The following is a 15,063-nucleotide window of genomic DNA, read 5'->3' on the forward strand; positions in this document are numbered from 1 at the left end:
AGGGGTTCGAGCTGACACTCGACTGCTGATTTAAGCCCATTTCCTAGGTGAAAGTCCCGCTGTTGTGGAAGCAAACCTAAAGGTGGGAGTGTGCACGGTGCCACCCGGCCTTGGTAACCTGCTCCTGGGGAAGGGAACCTTGAAATCGAGCGGTCCCGGCAGGGCTGCTGCTAGCGGGAACAAACTCAGAACCCGGCTTTGAACTTTGTACTTTATTTTCACATATATAAAAAAAACGTTGCAAGTATCAGACAAAACTTCTGGAAATTTACACACAATCCAACAAAAATATATATAAATCAAAGCTTTTGCTTCAAGAACACTTGTAGCTCACGAGTATAGCTCACCGCTTGTTAGGGCGCTGGCCACCGGGCTGCTGCATGGCTCCCTGCTACTGGCAGAGGATGCTGGGTGCACGCGGGGACATCTCTCCTGGCGCCCAGGGTTAGCCTCAGCCCCTTGCCGAAGGGCTGGGGGGGTTACAGGCTTGTGGACAGCGTAGCACTCAGAGTACGTGACTCAGAGGAAGGAGGGGCTGCAGGGCGCTGATCTCTCTAGGAGGAGGCAGGAGGGAGCGCCATGTTTCAGGCAGAGGGCTGGGACAGGCCACGGCAGCGGCAGCTAAAGGCAGGCTGCTTGCCCACCTCCCCTCTCCACCATTCAGCTGCTGTAGCACCGGCTTGGCTGTGGGGCCAGAGGTGCCACCGAAGCACAGAAATAAACCATTTTTACCTGGGGCTGGTAACTGTTCAGCACAAAAAAAGTCCTGAGACATCGCCAATTGGCCCTGACCTAATATTCCTTAGTTTTAAATTTGGGGGGGGGGGGGGGGGGGGGGGCTCCGGGACCTGCTGTTGCCAGCAGCTGTGCAGCCCCCCTAAAGCAATCCAATTCCCTGGGCAGTGGGGAGAGAGAAGCCCTCCTCTTCACGTTAGCATGGCAACGCTACAAACCAGAGAACCTAAGCCCTTGGTCTGGCAGGTACCCGAGAGATGGGCACCCCATCCTTGCTCTGCCAGGTACTCGCCTCCTGTAGGATCACAGCTACCCGTCGTGGAGCTCCCTACCTGCACAGCACCGTCAGGAAACGCTGGACTAAACCAGCAAGACAAGAACAGTTCAAAAGGAAAGCAAAGCACTAAGCACTAACACCTCCCCAGCAGCTGGCAAACGCCGCTCTAACACACCACTTCCATTCTTTGCTCATCTAACCTGCACACCACTACCTCTAAGGTGCCTGGGACATCCCAAAAGTAAAAGTAAAATTTCACCAGCTTTTCTGAGCAACTTTGGGTTACAACACATCAAAACCTTCCCACACACGTACAGGACAGATTTCCTGAAAAAGCCTCAAATCCTTCCACCAGGTAGCTTAATGGGATATTTCTTTCTAATATTGCTGCTGGCTTCTCTGTAGTAGTAAGCAAGTCCAGCTTTGCTGCTGCTAAGTCGACAACCTGCAAGCCCATGGTTGAGGTAACGGACAGGTAAGTCACGGGGGAGTCCCCCCACATGTTGGGGCTCAGCACTGCGACGCAGTAATCGTCTCTGGCCGTGCTCCCCAGGTACTGGAGCAGGGATGGGAGAAGGCAATCCAAGAGCAGGAAAGGTTTGAAGGAAGAAAGCACTTAGTAGATTCCCTCTCTAGTTTCTCAGATCGATGTATTTCTCGCTCTTCAGTCCGCCAAAACAGAAAGAGGGGAAAAAAAAGCAGTTAGGGATGAACATAAAACCAGGTCCTCTACTGCAGGTGTCTACATGACAGACAGCAACATGACGGGGGAGAGCCACCGGCCCGGGCCACCCCATGGTGGCTGAGCATCCACCCCAGGGCAAGGGGTGAGCACGAGCTGCACGGGCAGCAGGAAGAGGGTGGGGTTATCTCTTGGCCTCAGGCAAGTAAAACCGCAGTGGGCTCAGGTGCCGCATCCTGTGGCTCCACAGGACGTGCAAGTGTGGCAAGCCCTGCCTTAGCACGCCGACGGTCCGGCACCGGTACTGTGAACAGTTGCTTGAGCCCCCGGTGGCTCTCGACCTCAGGTGAGAGGTAAGCATGCGGCCCAGGAGACTCACCATCTCACCCTGCACTGACAGCTTTGGCTCAGAGATGCCAGAGCAGAGCCCATTCCTGCAGCCTCCGCTCTGACTCCTGGCCAGAGATGTTTATGTAGTTCCTTCTCCCAGAGCTCCCTGAGGAGCCCGGCTCCTGCACCAGGGAGCACGGAAGGAGGCAGTGCCAAGCAGGCCGCGCAGTGGGCAGCGTGCTCCCAGGAGGTGCCAGGGGCTGGCACAGAGCAGAGCTGCACAAGCGCAGGGGAGGCTGTTTCTACGTCCCTGGAGCAGAGAGCTGTGGCTTTGTCACCTCCCCTCCCTCCCACGGCCCCTCTCGAGCGCTGATGATGGGTGATGGAGGCCCATGCAGGGTGGGGAGTGCTGGGAGAGGGGCTCGCAGAGAGAAGAAAAGCATTACCTCGATGCACCTCCGTACACTCCTCACCTCTGCTCCCACCCTGGGAGCAGCCCTGGCCCTGGGGAAGGGCAGTGCACGACGCTCTGTCCTACCTGGTCAGCGGCAGGTCTCTTCTCGCCGTTGGCACCCTGCAGGAGCCCCGCCTCTTCGGAAAGTTTATCTGACTTAACTTCAACTACAATCTTGTCTTTACGTGCCTCTGGCTTTGTGCTAGGGGAGGGAGGTGACAATTTTGAGACATGTTTGCAATACCAGAGGGCACGTGGCCAGTTGAGCGAGGCCAAGCCCTGGGGCTCCATCTCAGGGGATGCTCTGGAGTGGGGCCGGGCCAGAGGAAGGCCAGGGGTGAAAGAGACTCCGGCTTAGAGAAAGCTTTGGGCTGCCCAGCCCCTCCCTGGGGAGGAGTCCCTTGGCTGCTCTACCACTCTGCTGTCCTCCTCATCACTTCCCTGCGCAGACGGGGCGAGCAGTGCGGACCCCAGGCTGTGGGAAGCTGAAGCGCTGCTGAGACCCCAGCGCGGCGCCCCCCGAGGCTACACTATTGCCTCCCTCCGCGTTGGGCAGGGAGTGGCAGGTGCAATGAGATGGGAAGCGTGAGTGATGGCAAGCACCTCTGGCCCCAAGGGCTCCCTGGGAGGGCGGGTGGCAGTGCTTACATGTCCTGTTTCCCAGCACGGCCACATGGGATCTTGCCTTTCTTGTGCAGGAAATAGATGACAGACCCCAGCACAGCCACCACGAGGATACAGACGATGATCGCCACAATGATCACCCCTTTGCTCTCTGGTGTCTTTTGATCTAAACACAATGGGAGAGGAAGAAGTTAATGCCTGCCCCACCCTGATGCTCTCCAGCTTCTGCATTACTGCACCTCCTTGGGGGCAAGAAAAGGACCCCTTTCTCCCCAAGAAGCACCAAGTTCCTGGTGCTTCTCCAGCTCCCTGCAGGATGCAGATGTCAGCACGAAAATGCTCCGTTAAGGCAGTTTCTGCATGAATACGCTTTGCATTCTGCTCCCGGCTGCCATGCCCCTGCGTGCCATAGGGGGATGGCTTACAGGATTTCCTGCAAGACATCAGGCCATCCCTTTGCTTCCTTGCCCAGCGGGCCTGGGCTGCAGGAAGCCGCACTTGATGGCCTCGCTGGGCTACAGGCTGAGGACAAGCAGGCACTTTCACACTGCTGCAGAAACAGGTGGAGACAGAGCCTCCGTTTCCCTCGCAGCTTGGCAGGGAGAGAGGAGCAGTGACAGATGCGGTGCAAGAGCCAGCAGCCAAGGCTCCCTCCCCAGGCCAGAGGGGAGCGTGACTCCCGTCGGTGGCATGCTCCCGCCAGAGCCTGGGCTGACGGACGCACGCACCCAGCATGGTGAGGAGACTGACCTTTCCTGATGGACTCCACTGGTAGAGCAGGAAGGGAGGGAAAGAGACAGAGCTCAGCCACGCCACGGCAGCACGGCACACATGGCGCCTGTGCGAGGGGGACTAATACCTCTCTGGGTTCCCGGGGCAGAGGGCAGTGCCTGAGACTCACCAAGCAGCTGGATGTGCTTCTCGCTGACACCCAGCGCATTGGAGACCCTGCACATGGCTCCCGCCCGCAGCAGGTCGTGGTTCACGCGCACCGTCAGGTTGCTGGCGATGTGCTGATTTTCAACGTACTCATGAGCCTGCGAGGGGGGGAGGCAGCAAACGATTCAGCGCCCGAGGCAATGCACAGCCCCTCTGAGTAGACCACAGCCTGGACACAGCACCCTCCCCAGCTCTCACCGTTCCGTTGACATTCCAGCGGACAGAAGGCCTGGGGAAAGCGATGGCCTTGCAGGTCAGGTTCACCACCTCGTCCTGCCGCACGTACAGGGGGGAGCTGATGGCGACGATCCGTGGCTTACCTATGGGGAGGGCTCATCAAGCACCCATGGCTCTCGGGGGAGGAACAGGGCTGATGCTGGGCGGGACGGGGCTCACTCTGGCAGGGTGGCATGCCCACACACATGCCGGTTCTTACCCTGAACAGCCACGGCCACCTGTTTGCTCTGCTCCAGCCCCGGCACGCTTGGTGCGATCACCTTGCAGCTGAAGTTGCTGGAGCTTTCGAAGGTGAGGTTGCTCAGAAAGAGCTGGTTCCCTTCTGCGACCTTCCTGCCCTGTTGGGAAGGGATGTCCCCAGCAATGAGCCCCAAGCACCAGGCCCTTCTGCACCCAGCTCCCCAGGCTCTGCAGCTGTCCCAAAGGGGCTCAGCCCTCCCTCTTACACACAGCGAGGGAGCCTGCAAGCACAGGACCTGTCTGCAGTACTAGCCAGGAGGTGAAGAGGTAGAGATGGACAACACAGGTCCATGCAAGGGGGAATCCTACCCCTGGCCTCTCTCAGGAGAGACGGAGCAAGCTCCTGGCTCTGCCCAGTCTGCTGCAAAGCCCAGGCTCACCAAGTGTGACAATATCCAAATGCCTGCTCACCTTCTCATCCCTCCACTGGTAGGCCAGGGCCACAGGGCTGTGGGCATCACAGCTCAGCCTCACACTATCCCCTTCCTGAAGGGGTGAGGATGGCTCCATCTTCACATGGACCCCTTCAATGTCTAGGAGAGGGATGGAGAGCAGGGCAGGGTGAGCAGGAGGGACGGGGCACCCACCATGAGGTGCACAGGGTCCCATCCCCCGCCTTACAGTTCACAACAAGCTCCACGTCCTTCTCCAGCTGTCTCATATCATCCAGGTCCAGGGTCTGGCATCTGTACAGGCCGCTGCTGCTCTTATTCACATCATGCAGGTTCAGCACCCCGCTGTTGGTGTCTGCCAGCGACGTCAGGTCCTGCCAGCTGTCCTCCAGCTGCAGGCAGTGGGGAGAAAGCAGAGCCCTTAGCCCCACACAGGCACCCTCCATCCCAGCTGCTGCATCCCACTCCCCAGGGCCCTCCAGGAGCAGCCAGGACATGAGATGTCTGCCAAGAGAGAGGTGCCCAGGTCCCCTCTGGCCTCACCTCCCTTTTATAGAAGCTGAAGACTGGTGCTGGGTTCCCGTCAGCCTCGCAGACCAGCTTCACATCGTCCCCTTCCTTCACCAGTGCCGAGGACGGCACGACCTGCAGCTTCACGTGCTGTGCGGGGTCTGGGGGAGGAAGGAGCGGGGATGGTCGGTGCGGGGCCCCACCACGCAGCACTGGGCAGCAGGCACAGCCCCCAGCCCCTGACTCACAGAAGACGGTGACGCTGACTCGCCGCGACTCCACAGCATGCCTCTGTCCCCGCAGCCAGTAGTGCACTGTGCAGTGGTAGAGGGAGTTGCGGTCCTCCCGGGTGACGTGGGCGAAGAGGGTGCTGCTCACCGTGTACAGCCCACTCGACTCGCGGGTCAGCGTGGCCGGGATCTTCACCACTGCAGGGGACACAGCCGCTGTCCCCAGCCCGTGGGAGGCGAGGAGGGCTCCCTTGGGAGCACAGGGCTCCTTTGGGTGGCCACAGGCTGCCAGTCTCCAGCCAGTGAGGGTCTGGATAGCATAAGTGCCCCGACCCCTCCCTCCAGCAGGCAGGTGCAGTTTCCCATCCCCATCCTCATCCTCGTCCCCATCCCCATCCAACTCACTCTTCTCCTCCGGCTGCAGCTGCTCCCCATTCTTGTGCCACGTGATGTTGGGGGGCGGGAAGCTGTTCCTGCTCATGCACTGGGCAATCTGTGGCAGCAGAGAGAGCCTTGAGCACAGGATGCCCCCATGGGGAGAGGGGAGTGGGGAGCCTGGCACGGCTGGGAGCCTCCCCCTCCCCTGTGTTGGGTTTCTCCTCACCTGCGGGATGTCACTGCTCTGCACGGAGATGCCTCCTGAGTTGGCCACGATCTCAGGGGCCTCGGGGACCTCTGGAAAGAGAAGCCACCCCACACGGATTAGGAGGGACGGGATGGGATCCCCCGCCAGCCCCGCAGAGCGAATGCACAGCCACGCTGCCCTCCTGCCCCGTCACTCACTGTAGACGTGGAGCTCAGTGCGGTTCTCGCCCACGCCGTGGCTGCCCGCCTCAACCTGGCACACGAAGGTCCTGGCGTCCTGCACCGTCACCCTGCTGATGGAGAGGGCCTTGTCCTCCCCCACTGACAGCCGCCCCTTGTAGTCTGTGTTCTCGTCCAGGATCTCGCTGCCTGCGATGCGGCACAGCCTCACCTGGTTGTTGCGGTCGATCTGCAATGTGAGGGGCCGAGGCTAGGCTGATGAGAAGCCCGGGAGAAAGTCCCGAGCTAGCTGCCACCCCAGCCCACTGCCCACCGCTCCTCTCCCAGGTCAGCACTCACGTAGGACCAGTTGATGTAAGTGTAGGAACCATTTCCAGGGATGTAGAAGTTGCACTCGATCCTGGCCGTGCTCCCGCTCTCCACTTCAACCACCACCGGCATGGAGACCTCCAGCTTGCTGGCTGCAGCTGCGGGACAGAGCCCGTCAGGGGCGGGAAGCACGGGGAAGCCCCCGTGTCTGAGCTAGCGATGGAGCTGAGCCCAGGCCTGTCCCCATCTCCATCCCCGAAGGGCGTGGGGCAGAGCTGTGTCCTGCACCAGCATCCCCCAGGTACCATGTCCCAGCCCAGCGGGGCTGCCAGTCAGAAGCACAGCCCCGCTCCTGCCGCCACGCTGCCTTCTGCGTCCACAGAGAGCCTGCAGGCTCAGGCCACCATCCTTGTTCCCAGAGAGGGGACGAGGCACACTGTGCTTGCACCACCGGTCTCCTCAGCACACCTGGAGACAACCACCCACCCCACTGCTGTTGCAGTCCCCACCAGACCTGCCCTCCCCACAGCATCCCACCCTTGCTGAAATGGAGAGCAAGACGTCTGAGCCCCCAAATCCTCCCGCACACCACCGAGGCAGGCTGCACCCTGCCCAGGAATCAGTATGAGAAGGGGCTGCACCTCCACAGCCCATGAGTGAGCAGATCGCCTTGCCAGCTGCCTTAATGTGAGCCCAGGGCAGCGCTGATCCCCCTCACATCCGAGATCTAACCTGCCCCTGTCCAAGCCAGTGTCCCAGACCAGCACCCACTGCACCTTACTGGCCCCAAGGGCCAGGCAAGAAGGTGTTAGGAGGTTAGCAGAGGCAGAGGAAGGGGCCGGGTCCTGGACACTGAAGCTGGCAGCACAAAGGCTGCACCTTCCTGCGGCCCGGGACCAGAGCCCTGACGTCAGCCTGCACGGCCCCCGCAGCGGTCCCGGGAGCTGGGGCATGAATGAGGCGCTGTGTTCCTCTGGAGCGGGATGAGACACACAGGGCAGCAGCTCAGGAGGGGTGCCCCAGTCAGCTGCGGCTGCCTGCCACTCTCTTTCTGCCTCCAAGGCAACAGGGCCCGTGGGGGAGGCAGCATGCCCCCGGCCACCATGGCTGTGGCACAGCCAGGACTCCCGGGTCCCTCCCCAAGCTCCGACCCTGCCACTCGCGCAGGAACCCAGAACCCAGCAGTCGGAGCATGCACCCCTGCAGCATACCCCAGGCGAGCTCCTCACTGCTCCTGTGCTCCCTGCCCATAAAGCAAACCCAGCACTGCCCACCCATAGCACGGGTGGCACCAGGGACCCGCACCCCCAGTGAGCAGAACCTGGCCACCCTGGCACCCCACCTTCCCTCCCAGCCCAGCTGCCTGCTCGCCCGCAGCAGTAATGGAGCTCCTGGCCACGCTCCAGAGCAGCAGGGGAAGGTAATGGCTATCGATCCAGGACGGGCAACAGAGCAGCTTCTCGAGGGGCTGGGGGCAGAGCAGCCCCAGCCGGGCACAGCAGAGACAAGGACTGCGTAACAGCAAGGCTGGGAGTGCCATCACCGCCGGCCCTGTGGGTGCCACAGCAAGGAGGGTCTACATGCCCTGGGCTGGCACGCAGCCCTGCAGGAGGGGACAGTGGTCTGTCCCCCAACAACAGGGCCAGCTGGCTCGGCACCCGTGGCCCAGCCCAGGTATGGGAGCTGGGGACAAGAGGCTGGAGGAAGCCAGCTGTGTCAACAACTCCCTTGATAGTGCCGCTCGGTAACAGTCACGGAGCCTCGCAAGTGAGGCAACTTCAAAGGGCAATGCTGTGCCCACAAAATACTCTTTGTCTGGACTGGGTATGTGGTGGCACAGCCCCAAAATGCAGCCAGGAGCCCTTCTGCCACAGCAAAGGCCCTGGCTCACAGGACTAGCCACCTCAGGACACCCCTACAGCCAGCTTTTGGCCCTCACCTGTCCCGTTGGCACAGTACAGTTGGCACTAAGCAAAGAGGAATGAGCAAAGCACTGTACAGGAAAGGAGGTGCTAGAAAAACAGGTGAAAGCCCCAGAGATAAGCATGCACCGGGGTCAGGAAACTGGACCGAGTGTACATAGGAAAAGATAACTTTGCACCAGAGGCACCTGCCCCCCTGTATGGCCACGACTTGGCTGCCTGATGCAGCCAGGCACCCTCAGACTTGGGCAAGCCCGGGGCTGGGGTGCCCCCCAGCTGCCCCCTGCACCCTCCCCTGAGCCCTGACACTTCTGGGCTGCAGGCAGCCAGGCCAGGCTTTGCCCCCCCATCATTTTTAGACCTTCAGCATGGGCCCCGGGCAAAGCCAGCCCCTGGGAGAGGGAGAGCTGCTGGCCTGCCCCGCTGACCTGCTCGGCATGAGAGCCCTCATCCAGGCAGCAAAGCAGCCGAAATCATGAGCTCAGAGCTGGAGAATGGCTGGCATCTGGGGCTGGCAGGAGGCACACGTCCCTCCCACCCATCCACTGCCCTTGAGGAGGTGGACATGGATGCTGCAGCCCCCACCCTGCCTGAAACAAGCACTCACTGCTCCCCACCTCCTCCGGGGCAGGCTGGATATTAGCCCTCCCCTGGGCTGGAAAGAGCGCCCAGCGACACCGCAAGTGTGGCTGGCTGGGGGACACAAGGCCCCCCACAACCCTGGGGACACAAGGCTTCCTCCTGCAGCTCCAAGACCCCACAGCCTGTCAGGCGTGTGGGCAGGCTAGAGAGGCACTAGGCACAGGCACCCTGGCATAGCAGGCTCTGGGGACACGGCGATCCTCCCTTGCGCCCAGCATGGCTGCAGACACTGGTTCGTCGAGGGAACCTGGGCAGGGCTGGAGACCCATCGGCCACGCGAGGAGCAGCCCAGCTGCAGAGCTGAGCTCCAGCCTGCACCGTGCACCCCAAGCGCCTGGCACAGCTCCAGCGGGAGACCTAGAGATCTGGAGAGGATGTCTGCAGCAAGCAAGCAGGGAAGGGAGGAGAGCCCCCGTGCCTTTCCATCTGGCTGGCGGACAGCCGGCCGGCAGCCAGAGCTCCACAAGAACAAAGATTTGCTTTTAGAGCCGGGGAAGGGGGTGGGGAGTAGCACGGCCCCTCCGCCAGTCTCCTGCGGAGCCGAGGTGTGTGGGGAGCCAGGAAGGAGCACGGTTGCATTGGCGGTGCAGAGCCCCCAGCACAGAGCCCCCGGCATGCAGCAGCGAGAGGAGGGGCACTGCAGGGGTCTGGAGCCACACATGGGATGCCTGAGGTTTCCGCGGGTTTCTGTTCCACTCTCGGGGAAACCAGCTGCGGCCAGATCCCTCCTGCTCCCAGCACATGCACACATGCTGCCCCTCTCTGCCTAGGCAAGGCCGCCCTTCCTGCACAGATCCCCGAGCTGGGGTGCCCCAGCTCCCACGGAGCAAGATCACCTGCACCCTTTCTTTCTCATAGAGAGGAGAAACAGGGTGCAGAGCCCTGGCCCTGCAGCAAGCAGCACCACTGCCAGCACCCAACAGCCTCCGCCCCAGCCCAGCCCTCACTGTGCTGGGGATGGGGAGGGAGCCTCCCTGCTGCAGGAGGAACTGACACTTCGCACCCCCAAACAAACCCCACCACCATCAGGACCCAGCCATGCGCACCAGGGGAGGAAAGGCTCACAACCCCACACCTGCAGCCAGGTGAAGACATCCACAGAGACCTCTCTAACAGCTGAAGATTGCAGTGCAGAAAGGGCCAGGTGGCACTGGCAACTCCAGTGTGGGCTCAGCTCCCCGCACGGTGAGCCCCCCGGCCTGCCTAGGAATGGTTTCGCTGTGGCCCCTCATGCTTCTGGGAAGCATCGAGCCTTTCGCCATGGCTGGGCTTGCAAACACACCAATGCTGCCAACCAATAAACGCCTCGCTCGGCACATGTGCTGTGAGGAAGGGGATCCCAGCACGGGCCGGGGGTGGAAGCAGCCTGGCTTTGGCTCAGGCGTTCAGCTCTCCGACAGCGCCAGCGCCTTGGCCAGAGCAGGCTTCCCCAGCGCCTGGGGCCACCTCCGCCGCATGGCTGGGGAGGGACAAGGCGAGAAGACGGCAGGGAGCAGCCAGCGCACCGGGACTGCTCCCTGGCCTCCGGCGGGGGGAGGGCATGCTGCAAGGAGCAGGGCAGGGCAGGAAATGCAGCCCCCACCCCCCCCGAGGGTGAAAATGGACTGGAAAGAGGATAAAAAAAGAAAGCGTGAAAAAAGCCAAGAGAAACAAAGTGCTCGGGGAAAAACTCCTTAGAAGGAAAGGGGCGGATGCTTCCTAATAACTCGACCCTGCTGCACACTGAACACACGTGGGGGCACCCCGGCACCCTGCCCCTCACGCCCTTGCCTCTGCCCCACGGAGCACGGCCCCAGGAGCCTGCCTTGCGTCGGCCACCTTCCCTGGCCACCGGCGCAGCCTCCCCGGGGACGCAGAGGGCACCCCTCACCCTGCTCTGCCTTAAGAGGTCTGCAAAGGGGCCCCGAGAGCGGAATGGGGCACTCCCGGCTCCCTACACCCAGAGCCATCCCCGTCGCCGCCGCGGAGCCCGGGGACGTGCAGGCGAGGACATACGCTCGAGGGGGCTGCTCACACCCAGGCTCGCCCGGCACCACAATTTTAGCATTCCTGGCCCCAAGCCAGGCAGCGCCCGAAGGGCGTCAGCTCTGCTGGCTGCCTGGGCTGGCCCCGGAGCGGCTCTGCGGGGAAGACCCCGCCGGCTGCCGCCCCTCGCCCCCTCGGAGCGCGCAGCCCGGCAGAGGCCGGCGGACCCCAGCAGTGCACGCCCCCCGCTGCCGGAGCGGTGTCCCGCTGCAGCCCGGCGCCCCCCGGGCAGCGGCGACAGCGGGGCCAGCAGCAGCCCGGGGCGAAGGGGCAACCCTGCCTGAGGACGGCGGGGCCCCGCGCCCCGCCCCGCAGGCGGCTGCACCCGCGGCGCCGCAGCGCGGCCCCCGCCCGGCCACCCCGGAGCGCCCCGCTGCCCCCGCGCTGCAGCGCCCGCAGGTGCGACCGCCCGCCCGCTCCCCGGCACGGCCCGGCCCGGCCCCGACCAGCCCGGCAGCGCGGCGCCCGGCGCCACTCACCGCAGCAGAGCAGGAGGCAGCAGCCCCAGCCCAGGGCGAGCCCGACCGCCCGCCGCCCCCCAGCCATGCTCGCCGCCGCCACCGGCCGCCCGCGACTGAGTGGGGCCGCGGGCTGACGTCAGGCGGAGGGGGAGGAGGAGGAGGAGGAGGAAGGCGCGGTGCCTGCCCACCGCCCGCGGCCGCTTATCACCCCCCAGCGGCAGCCGGCCGAGCCCCGTAGCACCTCGCACGGCCGGCGGCCCGGCGGGGGGTGCGGACCCCCGGCCCCGCTCTGCCTCCGCGCCCGGCAGCGGGCATCGCGCGTCGCTCGGGCAGGCGCGGGACGTCGGCGGGCGCCCCAGCTCCCCCAGACGGCCCCCGAACTCTGAGCCCCGAGCAGATGCTCCCCCCGTCTCGGCACGGGACGTTTTCAGGCATTTCTAGCTCTGCTGGAGGGGCTCGTTCCAGCTTTGCTTGCAGACCTGCAGTCTGCCGGGTCCTGCGTGTCCAGGCTTGCACAGGCTGATCGGAGCAGACTGTCGGGCGCTGGAGGTGGAAATCGCCAGCAGACCCAGTGGAGGAGGCAGAGGCGTGGGGTCGGGCCGGTTTCCACAGGGGCTTGGGGAATGCCAGAAAGGGGTACAGTTCCTGAGAGTCCCACTTTCAGGTGTCAGTGGATCTGGCTGGCAGTGCTTCGGGGCAGAATTGACCCGCTCCCCTGCTCAGCACCACTCTGCCCCAAAGCCCAGCCACAGCTTCTGGGTTGCCTTTGAACCCACACAGGCAGACTCAAAAATAGGGGACCAAGCCACTCTTCATCAACGCCTGGGCTCTGAGAGTCACCTGGGGACAGTAGGGTCCTCAGGGAGCAGCAAGGACATGAGGGAGGTGCCGTTCCAGGCAGGTCACTGAGGTCTGTGGGGTTTGCGCCCCAGGCCCTGCTCTGCCTCAGTCTCCCTGCATGCGGTGCAGGGAGCTCTCTGCAAAGCCCCATCGCTGTCACCGAGGCAGGGCCCCAGGGCACAGCCCCGCTCTGTGGTGCACAGAGAGCCACAGCCCGAGCCCCCACGCAGCTGTTGAATAGGGCGGCTGTGGAAAAGCCGTTAGCTGCGGTGGCCGGGGCAGCGCGCCTGGCCAGGGGCCAGACTGGGGGCGGAGGGGCTCTCAGGGCTGCACAAGGCTGCTATTATCCAGGGGTAGTCACCCAGCCCAAACACAGTCCTGCCCCTCCTGCAGCCCCGAGATGGGCCCCTGCACAGGCGTGAGGGAGCACAACAAACCTCCCCAGGTGCTGCAAGTTGCCCACAGCCAACCATGCAGGACATCTGGGCCCAGTGCCCCTGCCCCATCGCAGCCTGGCTCTGCACCTCAGTTTCCCCCTGGATCCATCAGAGCCAGAGGGGCTGTGTTGGAGGAGAAAGCAGTGGGGTTTTCTTCTCCTTCAAAGCCGTTCTTCTGCCTCCCACACTCTCGCTCCCCATTCACACAGGACTTCTGAAGCTCACTGACTCACGTTCACCCCACCTGAGGACAGCCCAGGGCTGCCCCAGCATCTCCTGGGAGCAGCGAGAGCGCTCTCCAGCTCTCGGCCCAGGGGCTCTGAACCTTCGCATATCCTCTTCTCTCCTCCGCTTGCTTTTCCTGCAGTGTGAGCTGTGCTCTGGGCCCCAGGCAGCATGGGCTGCATCTCTCCAACCACCCTGAGCCACTCTGGGGCCGGGCTGCAGTTTCCCCTGGACCACGGCATTCCTCCTGGACACCCTCAAGCACCTCTTACACCACCAGGCCCCCAGCCCCAGCAACCCTGTGCTGGCCCCCAGCCCCAGCCCCGCTCCCCCACTGGTGCCATGCAACAGCCCTTCCCATGCTCTCCTCCTGCCTCATCTGCGTGCCTGGCCAGCCCCCCCACAACACTTTCCCAGCCAAATAGACTTGATGATTCATCGGAAATGATTAAATTTTTTCCTCACGAGATTAGTTGCTTAAAATGGCAATGCTGGGCAGTGATAAGCCTCATAGCCCTTGCGCTGCTGGTGCAGAGGGGAGGCCTCCTCCCAGGCAGCACATTCACTGGGAGGAACAAGTGCAAGGGAGCTCTGCCATCACGCACAGGGTGCTCGCGAGCTGCTCTCCGGCCCCATGGCCACAGTGCAGGGATGCTCTCGCAGCTGACGGTGGCAGGAGCTCCGTCTGTGGTGGGAACAGCCACCCCCCAAGCGGGTGCCCAGCCCTCAGGGACCCCCTGACAAAGGGCTCACACTTTTCTCTCCCTCCAAAGGGCAGGATGCAGCACCAGAGGAGCCTCAGGCTCTGCTCTCCTTGGAGGAGGAAAAGGGATGTTCCATTTGGCACAAAATACTGCGATTTAAGCCCCGCAAATGCCACCCTGTGAGAGAAGAGGGCCCGAGGGGTCCTGCTTTCCCGCAGGAAAGCATGCACCAAGTCAAACAAACAAGCGGGAGAACCCAGATGACACACTACTGGTGCATTTTGTTCTGATGCTAACTTTTATTCTGTGTTAAAAATAAAGCAAAATGTTGCTAATAAAATCTCTGCAGAAAATTCCCAGCAGTTGGAAAGGGCAATGCCACTCCCTGGAGAAAAGAGGCTGGCCAACCACTGCAGCAGGGAGCATGCCACCCTGAAACAGTCTTCCACTGTTACTGCAATGGCTATGCCTCCAGTTGGTTGGGCTTCTGATTTTCAGACCATTTAACTTTGAAGAAAACTTTTTTTTTTCCCCTACCAAACCCATGGTTCTGGGGAAGACGAGCAGGATTTGAAAGCAAAGCCCCGCTGCCCTCCCAGCTGGCATGAAATCGCCCTGCCACACTGTGTGCGGCACCCGGTGGGCTCGGGGTCTCTGCGTGGGGAGCGCAGCAGGCTGGCCACCTTCATCTTCCCTCTCTGCCGCCTTATCTCACGCCTTCTTATTTATTTGCTTGCTTAATGGATTTGGCTTCGGCATCCACTGCTTTGCTTTCACTGCTATACAAACAAACAGTGTGGATTAGGCTCCCGTGTTGCGATCCCACGCACACAGCCAGGGTGGGAAGGTCAGGGCGCACGGGTCCGGCCCCAGCCGAGGCACAGAGCAGCTCTCGCTCTCTGCGCAGCCGTCCGGGCCCCCACGGCTCTCAGCGCTGTCCTCCTCCAATCCTCCTGCCACCTCTCTGGTGAGAGGCTGCGCCTGGGCAGGCGTCTCTGCCCCTGGAGCAGTGGGCCGGCCCCTGGCAGAGCTGCCAGACAACCGCTCCTCTCTGCTGGAAACTTGGGGACCACGGGGCACCTC

The 15,063-nt window shown here is 62.5% G+C and overlaps 1 protein-coding gene across 2 annotated transcripts; it reads right to left on the minus strand.

Annotated features, from left to right (window-relative positions):
* Positions 1 to 197: 197 nt before the first annotated feature.
* MCAM (melanoma cell adhesion molecule) lies at positions 198 to 11,893 on the minus strand. Of its 2 annotated transcripts, XM_075172934.1 has the most exons (15): positions 11,793 to 11,893; positions 6,755 to 6,882; positions 6,434 to 6,644; positions 6,255 to 6,325; positions 6,056 to 6,143; positions 5,669 to 5,848; positions 5,454 to 5,581; positions 5,140 to 5,302; positions 4,930 to 5,051; positions 4,478 to 4,616; positions 4,240 to 4,361; positions 4,004 to 4,139; positions 3,127 to 3,268; positions 2,563 to 2,680; positions 198 to 1,674 (listed from the first exon to the last, which is right to left on the minus strand). In XM_075172934.1, the coding sequence occupies exons 1-15, from the start codon at positions 11,857 to 11,859 to the stop codon at positions 1,645 to 1,647; spliced, it is 1,845 nt and encodes a 614-aa protein (XP_075029035.1). In that variant the 5' UTR covers positions 11,860 to 11,893; the 3' UTR covers positions 198 to 1,644. The 2 variants fall into 2 exon arrangements, with proteins under 2 accessions (XP_075029035.1, XP_075029036.1); XM_075172935.1 differs by lacking the exon at positions 2,563 to 2,680.
* Positions 11,894 to 15,063: the final 3,170 nt, after the last annotated feature.

The sequence above is a fragment of the Calonectris borealis genome, chromosome 24, assembly GCF_964195595.1.
Source record: "Calonectris borealis chromosome 24, bCalBor7.hap1.2, whole genome shotgun sequence".
Classification (NCBI taxonomy): Eukaryota; Metazoa; Chordata; class Aves; order Procellariiformes; family Procellariidae; genus Calonectris; species Calonectris borealis.